The following is a 19,172-nucleotide window of genomic DNA, read 5'->3' as shown; positions in this document are numbered from 1 at the left end:
ATATGTTTCTTCGGGGTTATAAAACTTGTTGATAGCACCAAGTCCCATAACTCTGATATGTATTTTGGTCAAATTATGTCCCCTTTCGAACTTAAAACTCTTTTGATATTTAACATTTTGGGTAATAATTTCCTGCTTCAGTGACAATATTTCGAATAGTCGAGCTTGGCTGTCTTATGGACAGCTCTTGTTAGCTTAGCTAAACCAAAGGTTCAGGGTGAGCTTTTAGTATAGGTGGATGGTCAGGCATCTGTTGTTCGGTGTCCACAAACAAAAACATCCCCGAAACATCCCAGACTTTGTCAGTAGTATCCTGGCAGTGTCCTCTCAAGTTTGTTTAAATGTTTTGGCTTGAACCCTTTTTTTGGGCCGCTAGAACAAAAAATAGAAAACAACTTTCAAACAATTTCTTCTCATGAACTGCTTTATTGATCGTCATCAAACTTGGTCTGTAGCGGGGTGATTGTCCCCTTTTAGGGGCCTCTGGAGCTAAAATTAGAAATGCCTGTTAACAACTCCTTGATAGGTATTTCTCAACTTGGTCTGTAGCATCTTCCCCAATTTATTATTTTTTATTTGTATATTTATTCTCTCATTTCACGGGCAGCTTGCTCTTAAAATAGAAAAAATAAACAACAACATCAAATGACTTCTCATTTACTGGTTGATGGGTCTTCATCATTATAAGATCCTTCCCCAACTTTGTTCAAATGGGGGTACTTGGCCTCTTTTAGGGGCCACTTACGCTAAAATTAATGTCCCCTCCCAGTTTTCTTCAAGACTGTAGAGTCATTTAGATGTACCTCTCCCAAATTTGTTCAAGTGGGAGCACTAAAAATCATTTTTCTTTTTTTATTGTTGACATGCATGATTCAGTGAGTCATACATATATTCATGGTCAAAGAAGCGAGGTCCAGTGAGCGACTTCGGAACAGTATAGCCTTCTCTTTGAAAAACCGTTTTACCGTAAGAGGCCTCCACGGCTGAGTGGTTAAGGCTGCTGACTTCAAATTACTTGCCCCTCGTCGATGTGGGTTCGAGCCTCACTCGAGGCGTTGAAACCTTCATGTGAGGAAGCCATCCAGCTGGCTTACGGAAGGTCGGTGGCCCTACCTAGGTGCCCGTTTGTGATGAAATAATGCACGGATGCGCACCTGGGTCTTCCTCCACCATCAAAGCTGGAAAATCGCCATAGGACCTGTAATAAATAAAGTTTTACCAGTGTTATTTTTTACAGTTTTAGAAATCCAAAAGGTACCCTTAACTCAGTATCACATAATATGATCAAAACTGAACTGACTAAAAAGTGTTTTTTTTTTTCAATATTCATTTGTAAGTATACCTAACCCAATACAGATAACCCATGATAAACAGATGACAGACTGAAGGATGTATTTGCTATAGGTCAACATAACCAATAAGAAAAGACATGAGCTACAAAGTTCTTGCCTCACCAACAAGGTATTTACTAACAGATTCAACTACTGAGTGCCAAGCATGAGAGCTACCAGTACCATTTGTCATGTCTTGGGTATGAACGAGTCGGGGAAGGAGGCACTCAAACTAGACACTAAACTATTGAGATACTGAGGCGATATAAAGGTTTATAACACTTACAGTTTTGTTTTCAAAACCGGCAGTTACAGATTATGCACAATGATGATGATCTGATGACATGTCTAAAACTCATGAAGTATCAGAGGCTTGTAACAGTCCTTTTGGGTACTTTTTGGTTCTAGGACGACATCTTGTTAACGATTTCCACGTTTTACCGCCACAATTGATACATTAAGAAACCTCAGTATTAAAATAAACGAATAACACTGCATGCAGGAGTTGTCGGAAATGTTCACGACAAGAGTTCGACAAGATAGGCTAGTGGTTTATAAGGCATTTCCCTCGGGGAACGGGAGGTCGAAGGTATGAATTTCATTGTGAACCGTTCCAGTGTGACGGGCTGGTGAGGCGCCAGTTAGTGAAATCATGGTTACCAATTTCCTTACTGCCTGTTGCCTGGCTTTTACCGGTGCTGGAAAAATCCATCTTACACCCTGGGTGTAAGATGACTCTCGTGCTGTAAATGACGTATTACGAACTACGTATTTGTAGAAGATTTATGTAATAATTTATATATTACTTTATAAAACGGAATAAAAATGAAATACCTTGACAGCTCCTCTTTGTTCTTGATAGTATATTTCTCGATTTAAAAAAACGTTATTTTATCAAAAAATTGTATTGTTACTCTGCAACTGATAAAACAAAACCAGAACTTAGCTTTGCCATTTGTCTTTGAAACGTTATGACGTCTTTCCTGTTTACGGACGTTGGTTTCCCGCGCTTTGTTTAAATGCGCTACTTTATAAGAAATAGTTTACAAAAGGAACACGTTCGATTGATTTTACTTTTACAAGTACTTCTTGAGTATGGTATGCAAAAAAGATTCGATCACTGGCTGTAGGTGCATATAGGAATATCTGGCTCTCGGGAAACTGTTTATGCGGTAACTCGGCAGGAGCCTCGTTACCGCCTAAACAGTTACCCGAGAGCCAGATATTCCAATCTGCACCTACAACTAGTGAAAGAATCTTATAGTGTCGAATATAGACGTTGGTTATCTGGGGTTGAAAAATAGGTCACTAGGTCAAATGATACAAAAAACTTGAAACATTGTCATTTGCCTTTACGATATCTAGGTGAAGTTTGAAACTGAGTCATCTGGTATTAAAGAAACAATAACCCTTGGTTAAATTATTGAAAAAATGTTCTTAACTCTCTAGAGGCAGTATCTTCGTCTTGATCGTCATCTGATTTGGTTAGGATTGTCTTATTTACAATGTCTAGGTTAAGTTTTGAGTCATCTGATGTAAAAAAAACTAGATTACAATATCATATATTAAAATACCTTATTTCTATTTTGTGTGCCTTCATGAACTGCATTGCAGTTTCAAGACTGGGTCACCTCTTTAATTGAACTGGGTTACTAGGTCAATTCATTGATAATGATTATTAATACTTAAATCTCGTTTTCACTGGATCTTTATGAAACTTTACATGTCAATCCAGAACTTCTCATGCATGGATTGGTATTCATATAACTTGGCACAATCATACACTTTACAAGACAGCAATGTCATGCCCGTGCAATCCCTACCTCAAAAGCCGAGAATTATGCTGTTCTTAGTCTTCATATAGATTGTACTATGTGTTTATTGGGGGTAGCAAAATTATGATAATAAGCAAAGTTACAGTTGACATACTCTTGAAGCTTTTTTTTTCCGACTAAGTCCTCTTTGTGGTGACATTCACCTCGTCACAAAGAGCAATGAGTGAACAAGGGCCATCACTGCCCACTTTTTATATAGTGTTAAAAAACTACTCTTGTCAAAGTGAGGACATCAAGTCCACCCACTCAACTAATTTCCCGTCTATACAAGGTGGACAAAAATTACGTCTAAAATCGTATTCGTCGATTACTATTCCACTTTTCTTCTAAGGTAATACACAAATAAACAGATTATAAAGCATTTGATGTTTGTGTCTTCTGTTCAATATCAAACTTCTGAAGAGGGTAATTTAAAAAACACAGCAACGTTTTTTCTATAAGTAATTCTCGGAACTAAGCCATACTTACACAGAAGATAGCACAGACCAGGGCCCGTATTCATCAAGTCTGAAACTTAGACTTTAAAACGGCTAATATACATGCAATAAACCATAACTTTGTTTAATATAATAAATTTATGCAGATGAAAATTTGCTGAGCTATCGGTCGCTGCAGAATGCACATGCGCACATGCATGCAAAGTTACTGTCAGATTTGTCATAATTTATCAATGACAGCAAATCTCAATTCTAGTCATTTAGAGTCTAAATTTCTGGCTTAAAACGTTGATAAATTTCGGCCCAGTATCTCAACAGCTATTGTCATTGACTCATTCAAAATTGTTATTATTTACTCGATCGCTCAATAGTTTTGTTAACAATAAACTATATAAAGTTGCGACATAACAGTCATTGATAGCACATAGTGATTTATAACATTTAAAATACAAAACAAAAAGTCTTGGATATAGAATGGATAGAGATAAGCCTGTTTAAAGATGTACTATGCTCATTTTTCAATAAAATATTTTATCATTGCATATCGTTTTATATCTAGAAAATTCCCATAAAACAAAGTTAACTTGCCTAAATAAATAAACCTAGAAACAGACATTCAACGGTAAAAAAATCCCAGTTTTTCAGTGGAATTACATATTTTGCTGTTATATCTTTAAGTGTGTAAATCTAATGAACACTACGGATTATACACACCGACATGTTTAATTTATTTTTACTTCGATACTGTTGTAGTAATTGTTCGTATTTTCAAGTATGAAATTTGGGCATAATATATCTTTAAGATTCCTTAATATAAAAAGTTCAAAAGTTTCGCTGATAAATTCAGTAAGAGAAGTTCTTTCCATGAGTTCGCTGCAATTACTCTTTAACAGCATTTCTTTCCGCAATCATTCATGGAAAATGACGAATTTAGCCTGAAAATAAAGTTGCAGAAGACATGTTACTTTCTATAGTTCGTGCCAAGTAAGACCGCGTCAAGTCGTCAATTTCTGAGAATGTGTAGAACTTTTTATGGATGAGAAGTGTATCTAGACACGTTTATGCTCAGAAACATAATTTTATAAATTTATTCATTCCCATCACCTTCAGAAAATAGAAAACCTCTATTTTTGTTTATTTGAAATAATATTTTCTTACCGACTAATATTTGTCCTGTAGAACCATCCGTTGTTTGTGTGCAGTTAGTGTTACAGAAGTCTTCTGAACAACATGCAAAACACAGGGGCGTAGAACGTCGCAGGCGTTTAGGTAACCCCGACCTTTTCATTGGTGTGCACTGGAAAATTGAAAACAACGCAGAGACTGTCACGGCACTGGAGAACATTTTTTTTATAACGAGTGTAATTTATATATACGGCAAACATAAGCTAAAATAAGCGGTCCCTATAACAATAGTAGTTTAAAAATGTCTTAAAAATTAAAAGTTATAAGGTGCAACATTATCTTTAGACGTGATGTGCCCCCACACTCCCGCTTTGTCCTACATCCCAACATGCGTATTGTAAACTTCCAGGGACCGCTTAAGTGCATTTTCACTTTCAAGACCGAATGATTTTGATAATTAATAGGAGGTCTCGATATCATTACCTGGTGTTTCGGTCAGATTTTGATAGAGACTAGCATTAATTACAGAACTAAAGCTGATGATGATTACCAGTTTGTGTGTGCATCCCATCTTGTAGTGAAAATCCTTACCCCACCTATACTTCTCGATGCTACAAACCTGTTGAACAAAAATGTTGACAGCAAAATACTTATTTCACTAGCACACGTTTCATTCACAATTTTTCTTCTCCTTTACTGGTTTCAAAAGATAAATTCTTGCATACAGGACAAGAATTCTTGATGTTTTCACTGGGACTGCATTTGCTAGGTAGCTATCACGATAACACTGTAAACTTTCCAGGAAATCTGTGCGTTTTCTGTAAACATTATGTACGTAAAACCAGATAAAAATCGAATGCCTTGCTAATTCAATTCCTGTTTGTTCCTTGTAGTTATATTTCTCGATTCCATAAACATTATTTTACGAAAAACGTGTTTTAACTGTAAAACAAAAACGGAACTCGTTAGTGTTTGCCTTTGTAACATAACGCATTTCTTGTTTACGGAGGCAAATTTCCCGCGCTTTGTTTAAGAAAAGTACTATAAAAAGTCACATATATTGTATATTGACCTATTTGTTAAATATGGCATACAAGAAAAATATTATATCAAATCCATATTTACCCTTCAGCCGGATATTCCCATCTGCCCATACAACTATACTGACCTAATAAGTTAAGAGTACAAAACTACGAAAGGAGAGGCCGTGAGTTTAACACCCGCGGCTATGTGTCGCAAATAATTCGTCTTCCGCTTCTTATACTTTGAGAAGACAGGACACACGTTAGTACTATTATTATAGAATGCAGAAAGACTAGTTAGGTAAACTGGCAGTCGTTACTTAGGAAAACTATATTAAGACCCAAATAATGTTTTTGATTATTTATCTTTGTTTACGATATTACCTCGTCGATTCCACACATGGTCACTTTCATACACAGGTCAGTATCATTAAGCACGTGCAGACAGTCGTAACACATTGGACCTCGGTCCAGTCTGTCTGGAAAACCTGCATAAATGACATACTTACATGTGAAATGTAACATAGGTAAAGGTAAATATTATTAACCGTCGCTTTGTGAAACAATGAGAACATAAGGTCCGTAGAGATTTTGAGCCACCCTATTTTAAAATTAGTTATACCTTACCCCTAGCAATTTTCTAATATCCATTTACAGCTGGGTCGACTGAGACAATCATGATTAAGTGCTTTGCCCAAGGGCACACAGCAATGAGAGTAGCCAGGAATCGAACCCGGGACCTTCACCTCCGTAGGAAAGCGTCTTAGCCCTCTCGACCACATACATCTGCACATTTGATTCTGCGACATTAACCCAATGATGTTAATATAATCTACATGTTTTTATATCCTTACAGAAAATACCCAGTTATTTAAATATAACTGGAACATACAAGTAAGAATGTGAAAGACAGAACAAATTATGTGCGTGTCTGATTTTTATTTACATTCCGGCTGCTGAAATAGTCTACAACCGTGACATTGTAATCATTGTAACTTACTGTCGTCACCGCAGCCAACGTTGTTACAGTAATTGCCATCGCAACATTCCAGGCAGACCTTATCAGAAGTAGTAGTAGTCCTATTTTTCAGCTCTTGTAGTAAAAATGCAAAGAATAAATATTAATATTTAACATATAACTTTTTTTTAGTTACCGCAACGCCACACACATTTGAATTTCATTTTTCAAACAACAGCTTCCCTTTTAATTAAGGTGTGTTCGAAAGAGTATACATAAAATCAAGTCTGAGATTTTCTTGTTCGCCGATACATTAACTAAATGTACTATAATATATAACATTTAAAACTCCATAATGTTTTAAATTTTTATCTTAAAAACAGATGAAACAGCTTTCCGAATTTATGTTATGCGTACTTACATGGTTAGAAAATCACTACTTTAAAAGTTTTAACATTGCACATGAACTGTTATAGGAAGTTAATAAAAACAATAGATTCAATAAAACATTCTAGTTTATTCAGCAAACCTTTGACAAATGTTAAAGAAAGTAATCTTCAGAAATAGGATTTAACAAGAAATGAATTTATTTTATGTTCATATCGGAAAATGTGGCAGTCACATTTTAGACAAAGGCATTATGAGCCTTAAAAAATATCATATTTCTTTTTCATCTTGTATTTTAGAATAATTTACGACGGGCGGTCGGAAAATATCTGAACTTTTTAGTCTTCCTCAAAACCGTTCAATATTTTTCAAAAAAATATTTTATTCTTTTTCAAGGTATTCCCCACCTACGTCTGTACACTTTTGCCATCTTCATTGGAGCTTTTGTGTTCCCTCTGCAAACCATAAAGAAGACCGCCTCCTGAAGGACCGATTAACAGCTGAAGTCAAAGCCGCATTGGTCTCAAATTTGTTTCCAACGAGACTTAAACAAATAAAAGTCGCAGGGGACAAGGAGGGTGGGACAACAATTGCCATTTGAAAGAGATGCATCAAGCTGTTCACAAGAAAAAGTCGTTTAAAGGTTTGTTTCTATTTCTTTCTCTGGCGCCCCCTAAAAAGGGCCAAACCAACATTCAAAAAATTCAGAGAGAAGTCAACACCAGGATCCTACAGACCAAGTTTGGTAAAGCTCCATCAAGTGGTTCATGAGAATAATTCATTTAAAATTATTATCTGTTTCTTTCTTTAGCTCTGGCCGTTCTTAATAAGTACTAGACGGAAACATGAACTTGAGTGTGGTCTTTACAAGTTTTGTACAGATAAAGTTAGGTGAATATCCACCAAGTGGTTCATGGGAAGTAGTTTTTTTACTATTTTTAGATCTGGCGTTCCAAAAAAATGGTGCCAAGCGGAACTTTTTGATGTTATACAAAAGATAATAGGTAAGGGTAGATTTCTCGGAAGCACAGAGCACTAAAAACACAGCCCCAGAGCCACGCATTTGCGTAGTAGGCCCACAACAAAAAGAAGCTGTAATGGAAAAATATTTCAGACGGGTTGCTTCAAACATCCAACAAGTACATATTAATTTTTGCTAAATATAGATGGGGGGGGGGGGGGAGGAAATGGTAAGTGGCAAAATGGGGCCGGGGAGGGGGGGGGCGGGAGAGGAACCCGAAGGGGAAAGGTGAACAAGGACGAATATACAAGGGAATGCCATGTTCTTTAATAACAGTCACACTCATGTACCAAAGATAAACACACAGCCACGACCAACTTGATAACATAGAAAAACGAACAAGCAACACATAAGTAAACAGTAGGGCACCGTTAAAGACTCACAAGCATACAAATGCACCCACACAAGTAGGAAAAAACAATCGTGTACCGTCTTAGGATTCCGGCTGCCAAAACAAGAATGATACCGACCAAGTTTGGTGAAAATCCATCGAGTTGTTCACGAGAAGAAGTCGTTCAAAGTTTCTTCTACTTTTAGCTCTGGTGGCCCCTCAAATGCTTCAACCGGAATCATTTGGACAAACTTGAGAGTGGTCAATGCCAGAATGCTACAGACCAAGTTAGTATTAATTTCAGATGAGATTATGCTTAAGTAAAAATGTTGACACAGGACGATGGACGACGGACGTAGTAGGACCATCGGCCGATACTAATATATAGCCCACCATGAGAGCTGTCAAAATTTTGCGTGAAATCTGCCGAGCTGTCGTCTATACACCCAGCCACCACGATTGCTACAAATGACAGAAGTCAGTGATTTTATGCAGTGCCGATTAGCGGATTAAATTTTTGTTATAGATGTGTTATTTACAATTTCTTCAAAATATTATTTAATTAGTTTATATAAATATCGCTGAACTTTATGAAGTTATGTTATACTTCATTAGAAATTATGCAAGATGTAGTTTATATGGAACAGAACAACAAAGATCTCTAGAAAAATAAACCTAGGACATATTGCCTATGTGGGGTTTACACAAAAGAATAAAACAGCAGACGTACGGCAGAGCCCTAGTGGACGGCATTCTACATCGTTACGTTACTTCCGTTTTTGTAACATTGTGCAATAAATGCCGAAAGCTACATCGTATATACACTTGCCTACCAATAAGGCTTGTAATATAAGATGCTATTTTAGCCACTCCGCCAAAAAACAATGATAAATGTCCAATAAGAACAGTCACATTCCCACAACGCATCTTTCTCAAACCGTAATCCAATGGCAGTGTATGAATGGATATATGTATATGACTAACATATCACTTTTTACAACATTTCCTTAATAAAGTAAAACTTTAACTTACGTTTTCGTCCATGCACCCAGATCTGTAAAATGTACCTGACCTGGTTGTAAACCTCTCTGCATAACAGACCTAAAATGGATGCACAAGGATGACGCTTAAATCCTTTGTTTAGATGAAAAAATACTGGTGCATTTTAAGTATGTACGACAACCATGTTACAATTCAGCAGAGTCAAATCAGTGAAAGTCTCTTTCATATTTTAAGACATGGTTTGTCTGTATGATTTGCTCACCTAGAAAAAGCTAATGGGACAGCTGGACTAACGCATAAATTATGTTGAATCTCAGAACATTTGGCAACGAATACCCTCCTAGGATCGATGAGCTAAACGGGCAAGCATTTCTTTACATAATAACCGTCATTTGTGATACATTAGCAACTTTTTCGACCTGACTGTTAACTAATTCCGGACATTTTTTAATTTGATAAAACGTTTCAAAAGTCATTATTTTGTTAAAAAGGAACATATTTTGAGCAACACAAATGTTTTATGTGATTTGTTTAATTTCTGACAAAACTGGTATTTGTTTTTATTCTTTTTTTTTCGAATGCATCTTTAATGCATATTTGGGTATTCTACACAATATTAAAATTACTCATTTCTAATTCATATCATAACACATGTACTATTTATTAGAAAATAACATAGACAATAGTGGAGCGTGTGACTCTACATAGACCACATTAGCAGCACGTCTTAGTTAGATCATTTTTTTTCTTTATAAATAGGTTATTTTCTTCTTTTCTATGCATATAATCAAAAGATAACAAACAATACTGTGTTATTCTTTATTTTTTTATTTGTTATGCCAGTAACATTCTATGTCAAAATACATTAAAATATTAGCAAGATATTAAGAGATGATTCCAAAATGCCAGACTTCATAAATACAATCCAAGGTGTATCCCTTATCACTGTTTTTTAACCTTATCTGTTTAAAGTGCCTGTAAATGCTCTTTCTTCGTTCGTATACAAACATTAAGTTTGTTGGTAGGATTCGGAACATATTTGAACGATTTCAGTTTATTTTACAAGGCAGAACATGTGTAAATAAGCCTTTCGTCGGGATAGCTTTACGTTTGATTAACCTTTTATATTTATAAATCTCGGCACTATTTTTTGTAATTATGCTAGGGTTTCCTGTCTTATTGATAAATGGGTAAAGGTGTGTCACATCATTAATATTCGATAGTTTCGTCATCCTTTGCTTCTTTGTAAAGTGTAAATGCCTCTGTGTGATCCCCGAAAAAAGCATCTCTGGGTTGTAAGGAAGATAGCATATCAAGATGTTCTATAAGAGTCCTCAATTCATTATTTTCTGTTATTTTTTTCTAACTCAGACTCCCAAATAGATATATAGGTGTAACAAAGCTCTTCTATATATTTATGTTGTGTCAAAGTAATGTGGTATAGCTTCTCTATGGTCAGTTTAGTGATAGGATTTACCTTTGAACTTGAATATAGTTTCAGATTGTCATGTCAAAAGTCACCATGAAACTGTAATACGACTTTCTGGTCTCCTGCTCCATAATAATCATCTACCATTACATTTTCACCCCCATTTCTAGTATGAAGTAAAGGAATACACAGAGCATGATACTGGTATTTAACCCACTGTAAAATCTGTCATAAGAGTGGACCTGTTCGGAATTACACGTAAAAAGCGATTACATATATCATTTTTCTTCACTTGTATTTTCTAACAGTTATGGCACGCCTTGTTACATAACGCTTTTCCTTCTGGCATGAGGTGCGGTATACTCGTAATGATACCGTAATAGTTGTTATGGTAGTAGAAATATATTTTCTTTTCAGCATATGAACCAGCGTAGAAATGGTCAGCCGACACGATGTGTATCTGGTATCCGTCCAGGCCTCTTGAAGCTTCTTGACTTCCCGAATACCACAAGGTCCCTTCTCTTTCACACGCACGCACACACGCCATACACATGCAAGGACAAAACAAACAAATAAAGGAACACAGTGGGGCACCGCCTTAGAACGGTCAGTGGCAAAACCACCACTGGGGAGCTTAAACCGGTTTATCGTGCACCTAATTTCACTCTTACCCCACCATGTTCCAAAGTCACAGGACAGTGTAAATAAAAGTTATCCCGCCAGGTGAAACCCTAACATACGCAAAGGCAACAGAAGGCATGTAATGTAAAGCACAAAAATGCTCTTGTACATTTTATATACTACACGCTCTCGCAAACCGAATTAACTGAGAAATATATATCCCATAAGATGTAGCCTTGGGTACATCCCCATTCAAAAGGGGGAATTTTATAATACTAAAATTAAAATGAACCCTCTTGTCATTAATTATGGTATGCATAAAATTGTCGTAATAGAGAGATGTAAATCTAAAAATAAAGCAGTAGTATCCAAGTTGTTAGTTTTATTTAACTGCAGCTCCCGTGGATAAATAGTATCCACCAACTGACCAAAAACGGATTATATATATTAAGTTTATCATCTAGATAGCGTGATGTACTATCAAATGCAGTAATAATGTCTGCCTGTGTATCTGGAAAAAGGCCCAACATAAAATCTTTCATAACAATATAAAAAACAAATCTGCGACAAGGGCTGCGCAATTTGTTTCCATGGGAATACCAATTACTTGTCTGAAAACTGCATTCCCAAACCTGAAGTAAATATTGTTCAATAAAAAGGAAAGGGCTTTACAAATTTCGTCACAGGTCCACATAATATAATTCTTTACAATGCAACTAGTAAAAAATGCTTTGTCGAAATTGCAAGTGAGAAAAGTAGCATTTTCTCTGGCAATGTCTTTTGAATTAGTGCAGTTAGTTTTTCATTTATTAAGTTAAGCATGTCATACGAAATACGTATGAAACATTGTTTTTCTTTAAATGTGTTTTCTCTAAGTCAACATAATGACATCTTTTCTTGCTTTCTCCATTCGACATATCTTCAAACACTAACATTTCGCCAATAGTAAAATCTTCATTTGACTCTCATACTCTGCCTACTTCTGCCATAAAATGCTCAACAAAGTAGGTCTTCTTGCTTAGCACCCCTAGTCAAATCGTCAAAAAATGCGGCCAATATATTTTCTGTCACCTTCTGATTAACTTTGGAATGTAGACGATGTTGTTTTATATTACTTCATGTGCTGTTCATTGATTTTTCGTTATATTGTAAAATTCTCTCGGATCATCGTGTTTAAGCGCTTTGTAGGTAAGTCATCAGTCTTTCCACTGATCTCTTCAACTCTCCACCAACTTGACATTTTTCATACTGATGGCGTTTGTCATATCTTGGCGAATAAACGTTTGGCAACAAACTGTTCAATGTAGATTTTTTGACTGTTGTACGCTTCTGACTGTGGAAAAGCAATAAATAAAAATATGAATGCCAACCTCAAATGTGCGACTCAAAATACTGTAAACTGTGAATTGAAGAGGGACGCCAGTGCTACATGCAACCTGGGAATTTAAATCAAAATGAACAATTAATGATAGCTGATTACGAAAAGAACGCTTTACATATATATCATTTAAACTGTGATACCATATGGTGCCAAAGTCATGTCCATGAAAGTTCCTAGTTGTAAAATAAAGATAAATGATTCCATTAATTTCTTACCCACGACTCTTGCACAGCTACCATTCATGTTTCGTTTTACTGAATTTGACTAAGGGTTACTTCCCTCATCTGTTTGACCGGCCATTTACCAGATAGAAAATATTACAATCCTGTTGAAATGAAACCTGAAACGAAAACGTTTTTTATGGATTGGTACAAAGCCAACAAACATATATCGTTTGATTTTCAGAAGGAAATGTTGTCGGTCAGATGTTGATATTCTTAGACGTTGTTATCTCAAATGTAGGGCTGACCTCCTCAAAGTTTCCCAATATGGTCCATTTAGGAAGAGCATCCCCATTGTCTCCGTCTGTAAAACAGTCTTTACAATAAACTTTCTGAAAGGTTGTTAAAATGTGGGTCTTATCACTGAATATGTAAACACATTTCTTAAAATCAAACAGGAAAAATGTGGTTGGCCAAAATGGTGTAAAACTGAAGAACAAAACGAATGTACATAACGCAGAATTGTGAAAAAAGGATCCAACTTGACTACCATAATATATAGAAAACTCTGAAAATGTGTACTTTGGCTAAACGTTTGGTCAACTGATTCTGGGCATAATGGGTCAGAAATTAAAAATAAAATCAAATTTTCACAACGGCAGTAACCTTTGTGTCTAATGAAATGGTAGTCTAAGAGGTTCGTTAGAAACATAGGAATAAATTTGTAGAACCTCTGAAAAAACCAATGTGGTCATAGTGACTAATACAAAGGATCAAGCTTAACATAAATTATACCTTTTGAAAACACTAGGACCTCACGCGTTGAATGCCGTTACCAATATTAAAAGCAGGAATCTGGACGATTTAGGTGAAATACAAGGAAATCATATCAAAACACCTGTAGCTAGCTGTTAAAAGAGCTATGTATATCAGTGAGGCTGGTAAATAAAGTCACTAAAAATAAAAGGTATTGCTCAGAATTATAAAAACCAAATGTCAAACTTCAAACTTTAAAATTCTTAAGGTATTGTTACTTGTTTATCGAACCAAGTCGTAATGGTGACCGATACTCAAAAAAATGTACAGAGACCGTGATCAAGCTAGACTTCTAACAATGGGTTAAATAAAAAAACAAAGGATTGTGTTTGATAACATGGTGAGAGATGGATGTATATCTTAACCGTAAGGATACTGAGAATGTATCAATATTTTATTGTATTTTGAAATAGACTGGCATTTACACAAAAACAAATAGAATAAGGAACAGTTTAGTATTGTTTTTATATGTTGATTAAATGCCCAGAAAAGAAGAAAATACCCTGTTTAAAGAAGAAAGAAATGATCTGACCTTTCATATGGTACCAGTTTAAGATTGCTGCTGATGTCTTCTGCGTGAGAATCGATCCTCTCAAAATTTCACTCCACCCATTCCAAGATGGCGGTTTTGTATAGAAAAAGAAGGAAAAATGTGGTCTAGGGTGACATACTCAACTACTATTGGCAACTATTAAACTGTGATTGTTTTTGATCAGGCGGAGTGTCCTCCGAGTATTTTATTTTAGTACCTAGCATGCCTTATTGAACTATTACAACAGTTAACTTTATAACGTACCTCGTTAGTAGAACAAGAATGAACAACATCGCATACTTCAAGGCTCGTCATCTCGTTACATTGATAACATTTCTTGTTTTTGATGGTGCCACATCACCTGTGAGGAAAAGAAGAAATGTTATTTGATCACCGATTGTAACATATACTATGTTTACGCATGTATGCTATTTTAAACTATCATATTCAAAGCAATATTAGAAATCTGAACAATGAGAAATCCAATACTGCCGCTATTTTTCGGAAACCACATATGTCAATTTTGTTTACCTTTAAAGGGTTGTTCCGAAAAAAAAAACGAATGAGTAAAATTCCACACGTGTTTTACGTATATGTTAGATAATGATTACATGGGGTTTACCGGGTAGTAACAGCTCAATGACATGCAAACATTATATTTTCGTCGTTATTTTAAATGCAGATAATTAAGTCCCTCCCATAAATAAATTACACGAGGGGTTTTAAGATATGAAATACCAATTTTCCGATTAGTTACCGAGTCCGGTATTGAAATGTTGCAAAACGCTGCCTGCTTGCACTGCGTCATATATTTTTATACCAGAGTCAGGCAGCTATAATAATAGTAAAAGTCACGAAAAAATGGAAATAGCAGTTATGTCTTTTATAAGTTCACCCGTGTAAAGTTCTTATAAAAGGATAGCTTCTCTTGAGTAAATATTATAATTTTGCTTTCACGGAAGTAAATATAATCAGTATACTTTTTAAACAATTTAAGCATGAACTTCTACATTTAACTGTTGTACATGTGTATTAGTTGACAAAAATGTGGCTAGAATCCCCTTCCATAGAATATAATTTATAAGATTTTCGTAGGAAACAAATGTTTTAGGTAAAAAATAACTTAACTTGAGTCAGTTCTTAGCACTCTGGTATGGAAACGTTTATGGGCCTCGCAATGTCATGTTGGATAACGCACATACCTACATATTTACGTGAAAAATCAAAGTATTATCACAACAAGTCAATATATATTATTAAGATATTGCATCATTTTTATTTTGACGATTCTAGATTTACTCCGACTTTATGTATCTTTAATAGTATATACATTTCTATTCAAACAGTTGCGTAGGAAAGGTGTGTTTATTGTAGGTTCAGTAAATAGGCGTGGAGTGTGGGTCTGGTCAAGTCAGATTATAGGATGATTTAATAAACAATGAACATGGAAACAAAACAAAAACGTATCAGTAGTAAAAAATGCGGATTCGCTGTTTATATGCTGTATACTTAGACAACAAATTTTCACTCGGCAGATCATTCACCTTTCAATAAGGGACTCGGTAAAGCTGCTATAGTAATAGCAGGATTAAAGTGTTTTTTTCTTCTGATTTATGGCAATTTCTACGTATCGTGCTACTCGTTGATAGATACTAGTAGTACGAAGCAACGAATAACTGTATCCACAGTCTGGTGTGTTTGTGAACAAATAACATACCACTTGCAAATAAGTACAAATACACCCATAAATCTATTCTGAGAGCACATTTTTCTCCTATCAGGGAAGCAGCAACACAGAAATTCACGGCAGCAGACAAAACAAAATCAAAACAGGCTCACAGTGAAATATCCATAGTCTCAATAATGCTGGCTTATTTTCACAGATATGTCAGATGTTATATATACATTTGTTTTTTCTTTAGATTTCATAAATGAATGTCCAGAAAATTAAGTAAAAAATGATGTTCTTTATAAAGTAGATCCATCACCAGCTGCACTATTTTTTTCATTCGTTGAACAACTTGTTAACTCATCGAGCTCCTAAAAATTGCAAACAAAGTACTGAACTGAAGTCGTTCCTGTTCTGCAGTAACCTAATATCGGCGGTAAACCATGCTCGTAAAAATAGGGTCGGTGCCCCCTTCAAGCAATAATAACAAAATTACGGTTATTCTACTGACTAAAAATTCCAGTAATAAGATTTGTTTGACTGGTATAGTGTGGCAGTCACCAACACCAACTGAAAATGCTCACCAGACCTGTAAACCCAAATTATGAGCAATTGCTACATATATTCGGGGTAAGTCTTGAACTGGCTTTATTAAATAAAAGGGAGTGTTTTATATCGTCATAATATGTCGAGATATCATTAACGTTTGCATGTATCTTGGGAACATTTGATTAGACTTTGTAAAATGAATGCATTTATTTAAATAATATATTGTTGTGGTAATATGTTGATTTCTCGCGAAAATATGTGGATATTTTCGTAAACCCAACACGACATTGCGAGGCCAGTAAACGTTTCCGTACTCTTGGCATGGTACTATTATTTGTCTTAAGATACGTGTCTTATTGGGAAAAAATCGTAAACATTAACTAGATAACAAAATATTTTTTATCTAGCTAATACAAATCTGTTCGCGACCTTAAAAGGGTATCTTACGGTGAAATATGCCATTTGTATATAAAATACACTAGTTTAAAGTATACATGAAGACGTTAAACAGCTCAGTGTAATTTATATCCAGATGGTAACTTACTTCTTAAATGATAAATGTATATCACAATATTTGCATACAAGTTGTAAGAATGAAATACTTGAAATTAATGGATGTTGAGTTTTTAATTTTATTGAGTGTATATCATGGATGTATACGCGAACTGTGAAATTAAAAGAATAAAAATTAGTTACTACCGGGATACTTCATTCCGGCTGGATATCCATAACCACTCCCTGAATTGAAACCATACAGAAGCGCGCCAAAGTTGACCAATTTGTCAATGTGTGTAAGGTTATGAAACCCAGTACTTATATGTGACACAAAAACAACGTACTCATCCAGTGGCTTACTGACTGTGTAATTGTACATGTAAGGTAGTGGTTGTCCATCTAAAAGTATTCCAGTTTTATTTGAGGCCTTGATTATAACCGTTAGATAGTTTTCGAAATTGGAATAAGATGGAGAAATCACAAATATGTATGAAGAAATGTAGTTTTTTAAACCCAGAATAACTGTCATAAATGGTCCACCCTCCTGAGGATCAAATCCTGGTCCAACCCCGTATTGTATCACAGAGAAGTTAAGCGTTCCGTTCGAATATATAACCGTCGGTTCTGATCCAAACTGAAACTGTTCAAAAGTTTTTTGCAGCATGTGCCGGTAAAGTTGTTGACTGCTATTGGTGATAAAAACTTGAACTTCATCCATAGCTTGGATTCGTGCAAAATAACCTGTCCTTGGCGGAATTGGAGGAACAATATATATGTTTGTCCAAGCATTGACCGGAAACATCTGCTCAACAATAAAGTCACAGTCAGCAATATTTGGAGGAATATTTGCACACGAGGTGCCAGATATTACAGTAACTGGCATTGTGGCTGAAATTATTGTTCCTGTAAGGTCAGAGCTATCCACAATTTGAGTGACATCAAATTCGGCGAGATGTACTAGGCCATTACTAGAAACGTCAATTGTTGTGTTTGCAAAAGTAGAAGTTATCATTATTTCAGACTTCTCACTGCTGTCAACTGGCTGAAAAGATCCAGTCATATATGTTTTTCCTAAAGATATTGTAGGCAATGCCATATATGTGTCCGGCGAATGATTAACATAACTTGTGACATAAACAGCGACCAGAGTTGAAGTTTTTATCCAAATGCCTCGTTGTTGTGTGAAAGTGCCCTTCTTTACCAAAGAATGGTCGATTGTTAGTGATGTCAATCCTTTATTTAGTCTTTCAGAACGATTCAAATTTAGAAATGGAACGTGCAACTGCACAGTTCCCTGAGCTTCCGAGGCAATATCTATAGTAATGTTAGGTGTCACTACATTCGGAATCACGCCTAGATAAAATTCGGTTCCATAGTGACCTGTAGTAAAAAAAGACGGAAAGTAAGAATTTCATGTCCATTTCTATTATTTATTTCAGGACAGTCAGTTTATGCTGTAAATCTCAACAATAAATCATGTTTAGAGCTTGGTTCTACCAATATTACTTCATGCGAGTGTAGGTACTTGAACTCGCTTTTTATTACTTCTTTAAAAGTCGTATGTAAAACAATTTTAAAAATACAGTTGCCACAAAAATATCGTTTTCTAAACGAATTTAGACATTTCTACACATACATAAACATACTGGCTCTAACTTTATCAAACCAGGTGGTTCCAACGATGTTTGAGCGGTAAATAGATAAGTATGGAAGAAATGACACATTTCCGGTTTTGAAAGTATGATTTAAAGAAATTACAAGGTCTATCCTTTAGTTAAACAAAATAACATGTGAACGTAGGCTTACTGTATAGTTACGTGCTTTTTGCTTTACTCCTCTAAAAGAATGTGATGTAATTGCTTTCTACGTTATAGATAGAGTTTATGAAGAAAAAGAAACCGATAGGGAGTGACCGACCGAGGTTTCTTTTTCTCCAAGAATTCTCTTCTTGGACTCTATCTGACTTAGTGTGAAATCTACGTTTGACCAGTCAGAATTGCAGTCAGTCGTGTCTACCTTTGACTGACACCTTGAAGTAAGAAAAACGTCACGGCTTTCTTTGACATACGA

General features: G+C 35.5%; 1 protein-coding gene and 1 long non-coding RNA gene across 3 annotated transcripts in view; both read right to left on the bottom strand.

Annotated features, from left to right (window-relative positions):
- Positions 1-3,124: 3,124 nt before the first annotated feature.
- Positions 3,125-7,587, bottom strand: LOC123563481 (uncharacterized). 2 transcript variants are annotated; one of them, XR_008367027.1, is made up of 5 exons: positions 6,751-7,587; positions 6,135-6,238; positions 5,279-5,546; positions 4,762-4,900; positions 3,125-4,538 (listed from the first exon to the last, which is right to left on the bottom strand). It is a non-coding gene; the product is annotated as an uncharacterized LOC123563481 (long non-coding RNA). The 2 variants fall into 2 exon arrangements; XR_008367026.1 differs by having other exon boundaries at positions 3,127-4,538; positions 5,279-5,347; positions 6,751-7,583.
- A 1,066-nt stretch (positions 7,588-8,653) lies between these two features.
- The window catches only part of LOC128546166 (IgGFc-binding protein-like), a 67,790-nt gene continuing 57,271 nt past the window's right edge, over positions 8,654-19,172 (bottom strand). The window contains exons 2-4 of the mRNA XM_053524793.1: positions 17,304-18,482; positions 14,654-14,750; positions 8,654-9,548 (exon numbers count right to left, since the gene is read on the bottom strand). Coding sequence (XP_053380768.1) covers positions 14,701-14,750; positions 17,304-18,482 — 1,229 coding nt within the window. The 3' untranslated portion in view covers positions 8,654-9,548; positions 14,654-14,700. The remainder of the gene's footprint in view (positions 9,549-14,653; positions 14,751-17,303; positions 18,483-19,172) is intronic.

This window comes from Mercenaria mercenaria, chromosome 2 (assembly GCF_021730395.1).
Source record: "Mercenaria mercenaria strain notata chromosome 2, MADL_Memer_1, whole genome shotgun sequence".
Classification (NCBI taxonomy): Eukaryota; Metazoa; Mollusca; class Bivalvia; order Venerida; family Veneridae; genus Mercenaria; species Mercenaria mercenaria.
This window is presented reverse-complemented; position numbering and strand designations above follow the sequence as displayed.